A 14,825-nucleotide genomic window follows, 5' to 3' on the forward strand; every position below is an offset into this window, starting at 1 on the left:
AACTTGGTTTTATTTTAAATTCTTCAAGTAAATCAAATTAATAATAATCAATAAGAAGGCATATGCAAATACAAATACGTGAATTTATATATGTACATATGCGCATATACATACATATATAAGCTCACTTAAGTAGGAGAGAGCAAGATGTCGAACGTTGCCGTTCGTTTGCTTTGTTTGCTTTGTCGTTCGTTCCGCGCTTTCGCTTGCAGTTCATTCAAGGTAACGGCAATGAGCAAGGTAACGGTAATGAGCAAGGTAACGACAAATGAGCAAGGTAACACTAATGAGCAAGGTAACGACACATTTTTTCGTGCGTGCAGCCGGCTAAATCGAATTATAAGACGTTATCACGTCAAAAAATCTTTGTAAAACTTATAGCAATTCAAATACATTCATGCACGTAAATAAAAGTTTATGAAATTATTTACATTTTAAACTCTTTGTTGTCTTCGGATATCTCTACATGATGCATCCTCCGCTTATATTCATAGGAATTTCTTTCAATGGTGTCTTAAGGCTCTGCAGTTTCATCAAGGATGAATTTCTATCGTTGCGCTCATCTTTTCTGGTCTCTGGGCACTCTACTATCATTTTTTTTTATATCACCAAGGCAATCTCAGTTTTGTCGTAAACAAACCGGTGTTATAACCCAAGTGATATTAGCATATCAGCTGATTCCTTCAAAATTCGCTGAGCGGCGTTTAACGACATAATGTTGGCCACACCTTCTGAATTCTTTTCGCCATGTGAACAGCGACTGTTTAGATTAAAAATATGTACGTATGAAATCAGCGGCCACAATTTTGCTGCCTAATCCCCGATGACGTGACAGCCGAAGTTACGCTGACAATTTAGCTTCGCATGGCCAAAACTTGTAATTTATCATTCTTGGTAGGAGCCCTTCCTGATGATGTGCTCATCCGTTCTGGCCTCTGCACACTATTTGCAATGGTATTATCGAAAAATCCCAACTGTCTAAAGCGATTTCTCTCTCTCTTAGCGATGGCCTTCCCATATTCAACAAAACTGTTCCACCAGATTTTCCCTCTTAGAAGCCATATTGTAGACAGCGAAAAATCTCCTGATCGTTGATCATTTTTGACTATAGTGTGAATATCACAGCCAGACACACTAAGCAGCAACGGTCGCTTTTAGATATAAAGTAGTATTATTTTTTCGTACAGAGATTCCAATGAATGGTTGGCGTTCTTAAATATTTATTATTATTATTATTTTATTATTCTTAAATATATTCCGCTCTAAAACACAATTTTTGTTGCGGAGCAATCATATAAATTGGCAAATTATCATTGGAAATTGGATGAAATTGAATAAAATTGTTGGCATTGGTTTGCACGCAGCCAACTTCAGTGCATGCCTTCGATTTGTGACATGCAATGCAGGTACCTGGTATAAAATGATGATCAAATGACTTTTCGTTGTTAGTTGCGAACTTTACCATTACCTGACAATTTTTGTATATTGTAAAATGTTACACTCCGGACGCAGTCTCGTGTTGCTTGGTTTGATTTTGTCCTTAATGGCGTTTTTAATAACAGCCGAAGTAAGATGCCTAATATTCCTGTGCGCAACTGTATCGTAATATTAATGTGCAGCTAATATATATACATATGTGTGTGTGTGTAGGCCGACAATGCAGCACCGCCATCAGAGGAAGATGACAATTCATCCTCAGAGGAAACCGTTGAAGATTCCAACGAGTCTCGTCCCAAACGATCATTGGAGGCAACAAGTGGGGAAAATACAAATAAAGGCGGTGATGGAAAGTTAGCGGGAAAAGCTGGTATACCAGGCTTACCTGATCCAACAACAATTCTCAAAATAGTGGAGATTCTTCAAACCTTGGGTGAGAAAGTCGTGCCGATACTTGTCGAAGGTAATTCCGTGGCAAATTTAGTAGCCGAGCGAGTGGGCGAAAACTATGAACTTTTAAAAGATTTTAAAAAAGAAATAGATTCTTTAACGGATGATCTTAGGTAAAAAAATAATTTAAAATATTATATATACAACTTGATTGGATTAGGAATTTGCAAAAAATATATGATTTTCTTACCCCTTTCTTTTTTTTTAATTTTTTATTTATATGCAATTTCAATTTTTATTTGCAGCGATTGGATAGTGGCAATTTTAACTTTTAAATACGCATACATACGTGCATGTGTACATATCAACTTGTAAATACGTCATTATAATTTAATTTATGTAACAACACTGAACGAAATTATATTTATAAACACTTTTTAATAGAGGTTTTTCATTTCAATTTTACTTCAGTTTGTGATACAGGGTGGCTGATGAATTTTGCTACATTAAGAAACTCAAATAACTTTTTTTTAGTGTATGGAATTCATTTATTTTTTTTTCAAGTTGAAGGTCATTAAATTTTATTAAATGTAGCTTAACTAGTTCTAAAAATAATTGAATTTAAATGCCCCCCATGCTCGTTGACACAAGTGCGGCATCTTAGTAAAAAGTTGTTCATTGCTGCTTTGAGAGTTGCGACAGGAATAGCCGCAATTGTTGCCCGAATGGATTGTTTTAGTTCATCCAAATTTGTTGGCTTTGTTTTATAAACTTCTTGTTTACATAAACCCCACAAGAAAAAGTCAGGTGCAGTAAGGTCAGGCGACCTGGGGGGCCAACGAAATTCGGAGTTTCTTGAAATCAGTTTATTGGGAAATTTTCGTCGCAACTCTGTCATAACAGTCTGGGCTATGTGAGACGTTGCCCCATCTTGTTGAAACCACACAGAGTTGAAAGGAATTCTCTTTCGGCGTAGTTCTGGATAGAAAAATTCTTTCAGCATTTTCAAATAACGGTCTCCAGTAACCGTAACGGTGTGACCATTTTCTTCAAAGAAATAAGGCCCGACAATACAGCGTGAAGAAACCGCACACCGCACTGTCACGCGAAGAGGATGCAATTCCGTCTCGTGGAGTATCTGTGGATTAGAAGTACTCCATATTCGACAATTTTGTTTGTTCACATTGCCGTTTAAATCGAAATGGGCCTCATCAGACATCAAAAGGCAGTTTAACATGTTTTGGTCTTCTTCCACCATTTGGAGGATCTTCTGGCAAAATTCCAAGCGAATCGGCAAGTCTGCTGCATTCAGTTTGTTAACCATTTGAATTTTGTAGGGAAATAAGTCTAAATCTTTGTGCATTATTGTTTGCAAAGACTGTCGGCTGACACCAAGTTGAGCAGATAAGCTTCTTGTTGAAACCCTTGGATTGCTTTGTATAGCTGCAGCTACAGCAGCGATCGTTTCCTCCGTCCGAACTGGTGGGTTTCGATGATAAGGCCTTCTTGCGACTGTTCCTTGCTCAGCAAAATTATTCACCAGTCTCATTATGGTCCATCTGCTCGGGGGATCGCCGCCAAACATCCGCCTGTACTCTCTCTGTACCAAAACTACGGACTCCAGTCCGTGATAGCGGCGGACTATCCAAATTCTTGTTTGCGTGTCCCAGTTATCCATTTTAATAAATTTTAAAGATCAATCTGCAAATTAAAACAAAAATGGAACAGATAACTTAAAAAGAAAAAGAGTTATTCAATTTTTTTTGGTAGCGGCTTTCATCAGCCACCCTGTATTTTTTTCTCTCCTTGTTTACTCCTCTCGGGAGCATAGAGCCTCCACAAGACTCTTCCATCGTACACGGTTCTGTGCTGTTGTTTTTGCACCGTCCCTTGAGATGTCGGCATCTGCTAGTTCGCACAACATCGACCTTCACCAAGTGTTTTTTGGACGACCGCGACCTCTGCTCCCTTGTGGATTCCAGTCCAGTGCCATTCTCATGATGCCATCTGGTGTTTTTCTCAACGTTTGACCTATCCATCACCACTTTCTGCGTTTGATTTGCCTAAGGATGGGTTCTTCATTCGTTAATCTCCCTAGCGCGTCGTTACTGATGGTGTTTGGCCAGAATATTCTGCAGATGATGCGGAGCCGTTCGTTGACGAAAGATTGTAGCCTCTGTGTGATGGTGTTAGCGACCAGCCATGTTTCGCTTCCGTGCAACAATATGGACTTCACACATGAGCTGAATATTTCTTGCTGTTGTTGTTGCAGCATAAACATTCCCCATACTTACATGCGGGGAATCTTGCTGGAGTGACAATCCTTGGCCGGATATAAATCCGGGTCGTTTCGGTAACGTAGAACCGATTGTCGTTGAAACGCCGAATATTCGTCACTTAGTGCGCCTGGAGAATTGCGAATTCCTCCATACGGTATGCATTCGCCCGAATGACGCCCTTGCTTTGTTTAGCCTGCAGTTGACATATTCATTTGCTCCACCATCTGCTGTGATGATGCAGCCGAGGTAGCAGACGCTTTCGACAAATTCCACCGGGCGTCCGTCAACCAATTTCTGCCTTGTGTTTTTGTGGTTAACTTTCATAGCTTTGGTCTTGGCGATGTTGACCTCCAATCCGACAGTGCGCGCCAGCGCGACTAGTCTGTCCGCCTTCGCTTGCTTGTCAGAGTGTTTGGGAGAGAAGAGGCAGATGTCAACGACGAAGTCCAGTTCCTCAAGATATCTGGTGAAACTTCACAAGATGTCGTTTTTGTGCAGGGTTAGTTGGCTCATGATGTCATCAAGGACGATGGCGAAGAGCAGGGGTGACAAGGGACAACCTTACCTTACGCCTGCGTTGGTAGTGAATGGATCGCTTATATCGTCTTTGTGAAGGGCTTTGATGAGGCGGATTATCTGGGCAAGAACTCTCTTTCCACTCAGTGACAGTCATATTGCGTCTCGTTTGATAGTGTCGAACTCCTTCTTAAAGCCTGCGAACAGCATATAGAGCGGAAAGCGCCACTCAACTGATTGTTCGACTATAATCCGAAGTGTGTTGGCTTGGTCAACACAGCTGCGGGGAGGGCGAAAACCAGCTTGCTCATCTCTTAAGGAGCGTTCGATATCTTTGAGCCTGCTTTGTATGATCGCGGCTACAATTTTGTAGATGGTGTTAAGTAGGGTTATTCCTTGCCATTTGCCGCAGTCACGCAGATCGCCGGTTTATGATATAAAAATTACTTATTTACCTAAAAGTAATTTAACTTCTTTTTCTGGATCTACGCGCCAACCGGAGTTAAAGGAAATTATTTATATATTATATATTATTAGCCCAATCATAAATACTAGATTACAAAGTACTCGATGCTTAGCCTAAGAATAAAACGATCGTAGTGTTTACTTAAGATCCACATCTTCATAATGAGAATTCAATATCAACTCTCTTTGAGATGTTATTAAATTCTGAAAGTGCGCTAAAGATTGGGCCAAACTAATAATAATTAGCTCTAAGTGGGTCAAGATAAAACGGCGTTTAAACGGAATTTGATTCTGTGAAGAATATTAAAACCAATTTGCTCGAGTAACTCAGGACAATCAATGGATCCACAACCAAGTCAAAGAGAAACATCAACCACTGAATGGTTCTTTTTTTCTAGTGGCTGGGAGTTTCTTAGTTGACAGCGAGAAGCATAAGATGGAAGCGGGCTGGAAAGATGAAGGGGCTGAAGAGCTAAACGAAGGAATTTTCTTTAAATCCGACGACTCTCGAAGCATGACTATTATGAATTGGACTTCAAATGATTGGCGTACCAGTGCGTCAAAAATTATATTCCTAGAATAGCGGTCATCAAATGTCGTGTCCTTGGCATAACGTCGTATAAAAGCTAAGTTACAAGTCACCTTCGGAAGCATTAAAGTTCAGACAGCCTGAAAAAATTAATAATCTATAACAAAAAAAAAATAGTTGTTTTAACTTAAGGCGTAAGAAAAGTTGAGCTTAGTTAATAAAAAAATTCAACAAAATATTTAATTTTAGTTTTATCTTTAAAAAAATTAAATTTAATATTAAGGGGCTCAAACAGTGTGACTGACAAAAAAACAGGTGGTTTTTGAAAATTTATTTTTAAAAAAGTTTTACATTGATTGTTTTAAAACTTTGTAAGTATATTAATATATAATTAAACTTCAAGTACAAATTTTTTCAAAGGAAAATCTGGACTTTTCTTCTAATAATAGGGCATCTCTCGAAGGTCCAAAAAAAAAGTTTCCCCACTGCTGCCTTTGTTACGGTCTTCAGAGTGCCTGAAATAAAAAAAAACAAAAAAGTCATTAAAGATGATGGTATCACGCGTTGATTAACGCAGGATTGTGGTGAAAGAACGAAATCCAAAAAAATCCGGCATTTTGGAAAAAGTATAAAAATTTAGCTTGAAAATGTGATAGTATTTCACATCGCAAATTTACAATTTTTATTAGATTGAAATATCGGAGGGTCCTTCAATGTAAAAATGAATACTTAAAATGAGGAAACAAGATTCAAGTCGATCGTAAAATTAGTTTTTAAGTTACAGTGGCAGCAAATTAAGAAAACGCTATTTTGAGAAAAACGTTTTTAAAGAAAAAAATACTGATCTCACATTTATAAAACGATAAATATCATACCTAATCCTAATCTGCTATTCCAGGCCCATATAATTCACCTTCTTCTTCTTCAAAAAGTTGCTGCTTGCTTGCTGAAAAATATGAAAAAAATTTTTTTGAATTTTTCAAAGTTTCACACTGGTTGAGCCCCTTAATAATTTGCCCATTTTGTGGCAAAGTAAGAATATTTATTTGAACCCTTGCCGCCTTCCAAAAAACATAAGTGATTTATATGACCCTCCTCATCGGAGCTTTTTAAATTTTAACACTTAAAGTTTTTCAAACGTTAATATGTGAATATTTTTGTTCACAAATAACAAACTGGCGTTTACTTGTAAACATTTTTATAGCAATTCGCCTTAAATTTATGACAATCTGCGCTAAATTACGGTCACGAAATTTTCGAGCACATAATTCGAACTCTCTTTTTATTATTTTTCTATTTATTAAGGATAAGTTTCTTGTTAAATTGTGGTTTAATAATGGCAGGTTTTTGCTAGAGTAACACAAAAGAGGGTCATTCATATGAAATGAAAAAAAAAAATAAACTAAGTACTTTGAAGAAATATGAGCATTTAACAAGTTCACTCTCTAACAATTGATTTTTGTAAAAATATATGAGAAATATTTAAAAAATATATAAAAAAATAATGCAAACTATATAAAAAGTAATATACAATATTATAGAGCAAAGAAAAATGAAACATATAATATTGAAAATTTCAGTGCATAAATAGAAATTATATACTGAAGCTAAGATTACTTTCTAAATTAAATAATCTCTCCACTTCAATTAATTTGATTAACCTATGTCGCGACATAGTATATAATTTCTATTTATGCACTGAAATTTTCAATATTATATGTTTCATTTTTCTTTGCTCTATAATATTGAAAATTTCAGCGCATAAATAGAAATTATATACTGAAGCTAAGATTACTTTCTAAATTAAATAATCTCTCCACTTCAATTAATTTGATTAACCTATGTCGCGACATAGTATATAATTTCTATTTATGCACTGAAATTTTCAATATTATATGTTTCATTTTTCTTTGCTCTATAATACTGAAAATTTCAGTGCATAAATAGAAATTATATACTGAAGCTAAGATTACTTTCTAAATTAAATAATCTCTCCACTTCAATTAATTTGATTAACCTATGTCGCTTTGGTAGACATTGCACATTGGAAGTCCTCTGTTATAAACGAATTCGCCCATATCAAGGATTTCTGTGAGATGTAAACAGTTGCACTAAATTGAATAAAAATCTTCCTCCTTCTTTGAAAGTATCGTGCGCTGTTTATATGTTTTTATCTTTTTGAACTCGAAGTTATCGTAGAAAATCGCCAAATACCGAAATATCCTCGGATAGTGAAGCATATTTTTAATTCTTTTTTACTCTTCAGGCTAAGATCACTCCCAATTTTGATAACAACGTACTTAGAACATAACTTTAATATAATAAAACTACGTTAAAATTATTTTAAACTTAGAATGCTGTTTTAAAGACAAACCATTGAGTGTTGAAAGAGTTATTATTTTAAATTTGAAATTTATTGTTAAAATCTGTTTTTAATTTGTTGTAATTACGGCTCTCTGTGATTTCCAAATTCATTCCATGGAATCCAAAGTAGATTTACTTACTTCGTTCTTACTTGAATGCTTTAATTTGCTATTTGCACCCGAAATTAAATTTTCTGATTTGCGTGAATTCATTGTCTATGAAATTTGTTGCAGTTGAAACCATCAGCTTCCCGTAAAGTGAAATGTCACCTTGTTTTCTCGATTTCCCCTAGGTTGCTATAGTTTTGTGTAGGCGAACACCAAAAGCTGTTATTGTAATAATTGACACAAATTATTAAAAACTACCACGTATGCGAATTGATGTAATTGGTACAAACTATCGCGCACGAGAACACTAGCAAGGAAAAACACCATCCAAATATTATGCTCATTGGCAGCCTGTGTTTTTTTTACCAAACGTTTCATTTCCATATGTTCTGCATTTGTTTATATTTGAATTTCCAAAACCAAACAAAGTTAAGACTGCCGCAAAATAATTTTGGTTCCGTTTATTATATGAGCCAATGATTTTATAAAAATGGATTTCGACGATACTATGGACTTAGTAATAATAATTCTGCTACTAAATGAAGCTCGCAAATATCTCGATATTATATCAAATGGGCATAGGCCTCATACCCGCAAAGTGAACGAAAGTCGTAGACCAACAAGGAGGAGGATTACTAGAAATCCACAAGATTGTGAAGGGGGAGATACTTTGTTCGCCCAGTATTTTGATAAAATATGCCAGAGTGATCCAGAAGGGTTCAGATCTTCCGTACATATGTCTCAAGCCGCCTTTGAGTTACTTTTTAATTTGGTGGAACTGGATTTATTTAAGTGCTCCATGCGTCAGGGTATTACACCAAAATGTAGACTATTTATAACACTTTTGTAAGTAATGGAATAGCTTCATCTTGCACTTGTTAAATTAATATTTATATGTATATGTTAACAGGTATTTAGCAAATGGGAACTCCAAAAAAATGCTGCCATCAGCTTTCGAGTTGGGCTTGCCTTTTGTGCGTCGTATTGTGAGCGAAACCTGTGAGGTGCTTTGGAACTCGCTATCTGACACATATCTGCCAATGAAACAGTCCGCGGATTGGGTAGAGCTATCGCGCCAGTTTGAATCAAAATTGGAATTGCCTAACTGTGTTGGAGCTATAGACACAAGAACAATTGAATTAAGTAGTCCAAACAAAAAAGGAAGATATTCTGTGGCCATACTTGCAACTTGTGATGCCAACTATACCTTTACAGGCATAGATGCGGTTGTTTTTCGTCGCAAGGATTATGATTATACCTGGGGTTTAGATTTCGCAGATAATCTTTTTGAGGGTGGACTAAATTTACCTGAAGATAAAATCCTTCCTAATAGTGAAATCGAATTTCCATATTATTTTGTTGGCGATAACGTGTGTCCACTAAAACCTCATATAATGAGGCTTTATCCAGGTACGAATTATTTAAATAATATATATTTATTCATTACCATTTTTCACACAAAATTTTTTATAAAATATCAATTGTTATAAAATATCAGTAAGTCCTTCGTCTAAGTATAAGTAAAAGATTAGATTTCAATGTTCTGCAAAAATTCGTAAACCAGTCTTATAGATTATATTCTATAGCACATTTTATCGATCCGAGTTAGCTAATTTCCGACACCAAACAACAATGATTATGATGAAGTTGATGTATGACCGGTGATCCGCGGAAACAAAGTCGGCAGGTTTCTGGATCGAGATGATAATTGTTTGTTGTTGTTGTTGTAGCAGTATCTTCGCCCTGTCAGTGTAGTGTAAATTACCGGTCGTCTTCGTCTAGCTCATCTAACGGTAGGCCCAGGAAACTGGCAGTTTCGACGGGTTGGGTCCAGAGGGAGAGAGGTGTTAGATGAGTGGGTTTGATGGAGCATGTGAAAAGGTGGTAAGTGTCGTGCTGGGTACCTTCACATGCTGGACATATCGCACCCTAAATACAAAAGGGTCACAACTCAAAATTTTCCACACTCGAGCTTGACTTGTTTACAGTAGCACAGAAAACAAACTATGTGACTTATCGCGCTGAAATTTGCCATGTAAGCTTATAACAGTCCTACCAAAAAACAAAAAATTTATTTTTGCCATATGTCATTCGCGGACCGTTTTATTGATAACGTTTCGTTCATATTTGAGCAGAAGGAACATTTTGAGTTGTGACCCTTTTGTATTTAGGGTGCGATATGTTTAGTATGTCGGGGTCGATTCTGGATAGGTAGGAGTTTAACCTGCTACAGTATCCAGAACGTAATTGTGCCAAGATTACGCGGGACTCTCGGGGAAGCTGGAGCTCTTCGTCTGCGATAGGTGGTGGTTGGACTCCGATAACGGCATTCGGGGGTCGAAAGCTTAAGAAGGTGGTAAGGGTCTCCCGATGAATGTCGTTAATTGCCTGTCTGTACACTGTCTGATCCTGGAGTGGTCTGTCCGTTTTGTCCTGGATTTCGTTCACGTAGTTGAGGAAGTGTCTCCTGATGTGCCTGGGAGGTGGCTCAGGCTCGAGCAGGTGTCTGCATGGGTGAGGCCTACGGTGACATTCAAGCAGAAACTGCTTGCCGAGCATCCTTAACCGGGAGCATGTGCGCCTCGTCATGCAAATGTTGGATAGGGGACATCAGGAGACATCCTGTCGCGGTCCTGATGGCAGTATTCTGGCAGGTCTGGAGCTTCGTCCAGTGCGTATCACTGGTTCCAGGCGACCAGACAGGCGCGGCATAGTTAAGAACCGGTCGGCCTATTGCTTTGAAAGTCGACAGCAACATTTCTTTGTCTTTGCCCCAAGTGCTGCCGGGGAGCGACTTGAGGACCTTGTTGCGATTCTGTACTCTCGTTGCAATAGCGGTTGTGTGCGCTGAGAAGGAGAGCTGTCATAGGTGACTCCCAAAATTCTGGGGTTGTTAACCGTCGGTATTGGGGTATCATCGAAGTGGCAGCTTGACCTCCTTTGTCCAGGTGGTAAAAAGGGTCGCCGTGGATTTAGTGGGAGAAAGTTTTAAGTTTCTCGCAGTGAAGAAGCGAGAAAGGCGGGCGAGGTAGTCGTTTACTTTAGAGCATAGGCCATCACTGTCATTGCCCGACGCCATTATCGTGCAGTGGTCGGCATATGAGACCAGTGAGACTCTTCTGGTGGCTGGGGGAGTTTCGAAATATAGAAATTAAGAGATGATAATGGGCAAGTGGTCTGATGCAAGCGATAGCATAGGTTGCCACGTTATGCTATTTATCAGACCTGCGCTAGCAATTGTGATGTCGGGCGAGCTGCTGCAATTGCCCACTACCCTGGTGGGGGCGTTGTTGTTGCAGCAGCATAAACATTCCCCATATTTACATATGGGGAATGCTGCTGGAGTGACAGTCCTTGGCCGGATATAAATCAGGGTCATTCCGTGTGAACGATTAATTTTGGTTTGTCTGCATATCAGAGCCTATAAAATATTCTCGTGTAATCCTCTGCAGGCGATTTTACAATTTCTTCCTCCTTATAACTTACTTTATTTACGTTTGCAAGTAACTAAATTGTATTAAATTTGTCTTTTATCGTTTTTAGGAAAGCCTCTCTCACAAAGACGTGAAATTTTTAATTCGCGATTGGATCGGGCACGTCAAGTGATTGATAATGCATTTGGTATTTTGGCAGCTCGTTGGAGAATTTTAGCAAATCCATTGAATTTGTCGCCTCGTAATATGCAACAGGTTTTGAAAGCCACCTTACTGCTTCACAACTTTGCTCGGACCCATGATAGCACTTATTGTCCTCCCGGATATGTGGACCGCTATGAAGGTGATACTCTCTTTCCTGGGGATTGGCGTGACGAGATTATTCCTCTAGAGGAAACAAAGAGGTTTTACTCAAACAACGCTACACAAAGCGCTTATAAATTGCGCGACAGTTTAAGTGAATACTTTGAAAATAATTAAATTTTCTAATTTTCATTACCTTCAGTTTACCAATAGTCTTTGTAAGAGTCATAAAGTCTAGCAGGCAATTTTTGTTGAACGTAACAAACGAAAATGTTTCTAATTATTTATAAAAAAAAATCGTTAAATATTTTGTGCTTACTTTGAATTAGAAAACTCTTTAGGTCTCACATTATTACTACATCCTATATTTAACGAAAATGTATAGTATTAAACCATATTTACATATAAGCGGAAGATATGCCTTAGCTGTGTACAAACGTAGTTTTAAGTATTTTTTATAATTAATTATGCGAAAAAAAGAATGTATGCTGTGTGAAAAGTAAATTTTTAAGTGGATACAGAGAAAATATGAAATGGACAATGCAATATTCGGTCTTTTCCTTTCGACAAACATAACACCAATTCAATCTTAAATCGCTGGTTTTCCAATCCGCAAATACGGCAGTTTTGCTTATTAAAATGCGCCTCCTCAGTAAATATGATTTTGCCTTCTGTTCAATAAAAGCACTGTTTGGGCTATACTACATTGACTTTGAAAATAAATTTGCTATATTTTCCAACGAAATGAATCGTGGGCAACTTAATCACAACCCATTGCTTTCCTTGTTGAAAAATCTGACTAGGAGACACATATGCTTATTGAGTCCGATGTCTGTGCTCTCATCGATCATTATGGAAAATTTGTTTACTATTAATTTTTGTACTAAATTGTCTTTTTCCTCTTTTGCCAATACATTTTTCATTGTGCTGGTGCACTTCTTTCTTCCGAGCTTAGAGTTTTTTATTCAGAATCCGGAAAGATTTCGTTTAAGAGTGGGATTAAATGGTCCACCACTTGCAGCGCGACATTATGGGCAGCGAAGAAAATGCTAAGTCTTATTTCGAAATTTCTGGAACCATTTGGTTTTCTCGGCTTTTTGTTAAAAAAAGCTGTTTATTTTAGGTGTCTTTTTTATTGCCTTCATATTTTTTTGGTGCATTTCTGATTCGGCGTGCTTCTGCAAATCAGACTTACCGCAGTTCAAAACTTTGTCACATGCAGCGCATTTGCATTTGAATGGATCGTCAGCCACAGCTTCCAACCAGCTACTAAAATTGTCGTCGTCAAGCCACTTGTTATTGAACTTTTGTTTCCGATACTTGCATTGTTTTTCCTGGAATAGTCAGTCGAAGAGGAGGAGCTCATTTCTGTAAAATATATGCATTTTAAGTATAAAAAAAGCTAAAACTAAAATAATTGCAAACTTACTTCAAAAGTGAAAAGCACCAGAAAACGCGGGACAACTAGCAATTTTCGCGCGAAGAAAAAATTGCGTTAGCGTTAACGAAGAAAATTTCCTAAATTAACAGAATTAAAAAAAAAAAAACATCTGTCCTTCTTTTTCCTACACCCATATTTTTCGGCAAAAATCCCTACATGTAGAGAATATTCCCTACATTTACCATCACTGATTCATATGTAAAAACGCTCTCAACTAGTCGACAAAAAATGCTCACAGCTCAGATTACCTGATTTCAAAGCGCTCTTATCTGTAAAACGGTTGTATAAAAAATGATGAAATTTCATAGAAAATCATAACAAAAAGTCTAAAAAATGTCGCACAAATTTCGATGTTGCTCAATAAAAAAATAATTCTTATGGCTAAGAAATCTATTAAAAATATTTGTTATTGTATTTCGAATCTCCGTGAAACACCAAATGAAGAAAAAGTGTTTTTCAAGTAGCGGTTGCCCCTCGGCAGGCAATGGCAAACCTCCGAGCGCATTTCTGACATGAAAAAGTTCCTCATAAAAAAAAATATGTGCCGTTCGGAGTCGGCTTGAAACTGTAAGCCTCTCCATTTGTGGAACAACATCAAGACGCACGCCACAAATAGGGGAAGGAGCTCGACCAAACACCCAAAAAGGGTGTAAGCGCCATTTATACAAGGTGAAGCCCAAAATAAACAAGACTGACGTCATAAAAATGTTTTTGATGGCGCCATCTTTTTAATGAGTTAGTGCGTTGGAAGTTACATCCCTAGCTGACTTCCAGTGAAAGCTTGGTGACATACGCTTCAGTGGAAGCGAAGTTATTGCGTCTAAAGTGTCAGTATGGTTGGGTCATCGGTGCAAAAATGAGTTTGGAACCAAGAGCTAATATCAAATTTTGTTTTAAAATCGGTAAAACGTTTACTGAAACATTTGAATTAATAAAAAAAGTTTATGCCGATGATTGCCCAACTCGTACCAGAGGTCATGAGCGGTTTACACGTTTCAGAGATGGTTGTGAGGACATTAATGTCAATACACATACGGGCCCCTCAAAATCAGTAATCACCGAAAACTCCATCGAAATTGTTAGTAAATATATCAAAAATGAACCGAAATCATTGTTGAAATTCATGCAATCGGAGTTGAATATCTCAAAAACATCGATTTATCGCATTTTAACTGATCATTTGGGCTTACGAAAGGTCTGTGCACGTTTCATTCCGCACAAGTTAACTGAGGACCAAAAATTGCTCAGAATTAAACATTCAAAAGACCTCATTAAAGAAGCGAGAAAAACGAGAACTTCCTTTAAAACATTTTAACTGGTGATGAAAGGTGTTGTTTCCAATATGAACCTGAAACTAAGTGTCAAAGTGCCGAATGGAAAGCCCCAGACGAGCCACCACCCAAAAAATCGCATTTGGAGAAGTCAAAAATCAAATCGATGCTCATTTGTTTTTACGATTTCAAGGGAATCGTCCACAAGGAATTCATGCCAATGGACCAAACCGTCATTTTGTAGCATTTGTTGCGTCGCATTCGTCGAACTCGCCCTGAATACCGCAAA

General features: G+C 37.5%; 2 protein-coding genes across 2 annotated transcripts; both read left to right on the top strand.

Moving 5' to 3' along the window:
• Positions 1 to 1,461: 1,461 nt before the first annotated feature.
• Positions 1,462 to 2,268, top strand: LOC129235358 (antennal-specific protein OS-C). The gene is made up of 3 exons (XM_054869167.1): positions 1,462 to 1,567; positions 1,651 to 1,900; positions 2,133 to 2,268. The coding sequence occupies exons 1-3, from the start codon at positions 1,493 to 1,495 to the stop codon at positions 2,141 to 2,143; spliced, it is 336 nt and encodes a 111-aa protein (XP_054725142.1). The 5' UTR covers positions 1,462 to 1,492; the 3' UTR covers positions 2,144 to 2,268.
• A 6,239-nt stretch (positions 2,269 to 8,507) lies between these two features.
• LOC129248810 (uncharacterized) lies at positions 8,508 to 12,603 on the top strand. The gene is made up of 3 exons (XM_054888425.1): positions 8,508 to 8,933; positions 8,998 to 9,497; positions 11,631 to 12,603. The coding sequence occupies exons 1-3, from the start codon at positions 8,578 to 8,580 to the stop codon at positions 11,999 to 12,001; spliced, it is 1,227 nt and encodes a 408-aa protein (XP_054744400.1). The 5' UTR covers positions 8,508 to 8,577; the 3' UTR covers positions 12,002 to 12,603.
• The last annotated feature ends 2,222 nt before the right edge of the window (positions 12,604 to 14,825 follow it).

Source organism: Anastrepha obliqua, chromosome 1 (genome assembly GCF_027943255.1).
Source record: "Anastrepha obliqua isolate idAnaObli1 chromosome 1, idAnaObli1_1.0, whole genome shotgun sequence".
Taxonomy (NCBI): Eukaryota; Metazoa; Arthropoda; class Insecta; order Diptera; family Tephritidae; genus Anastrepha; species Anastrepha obliqua.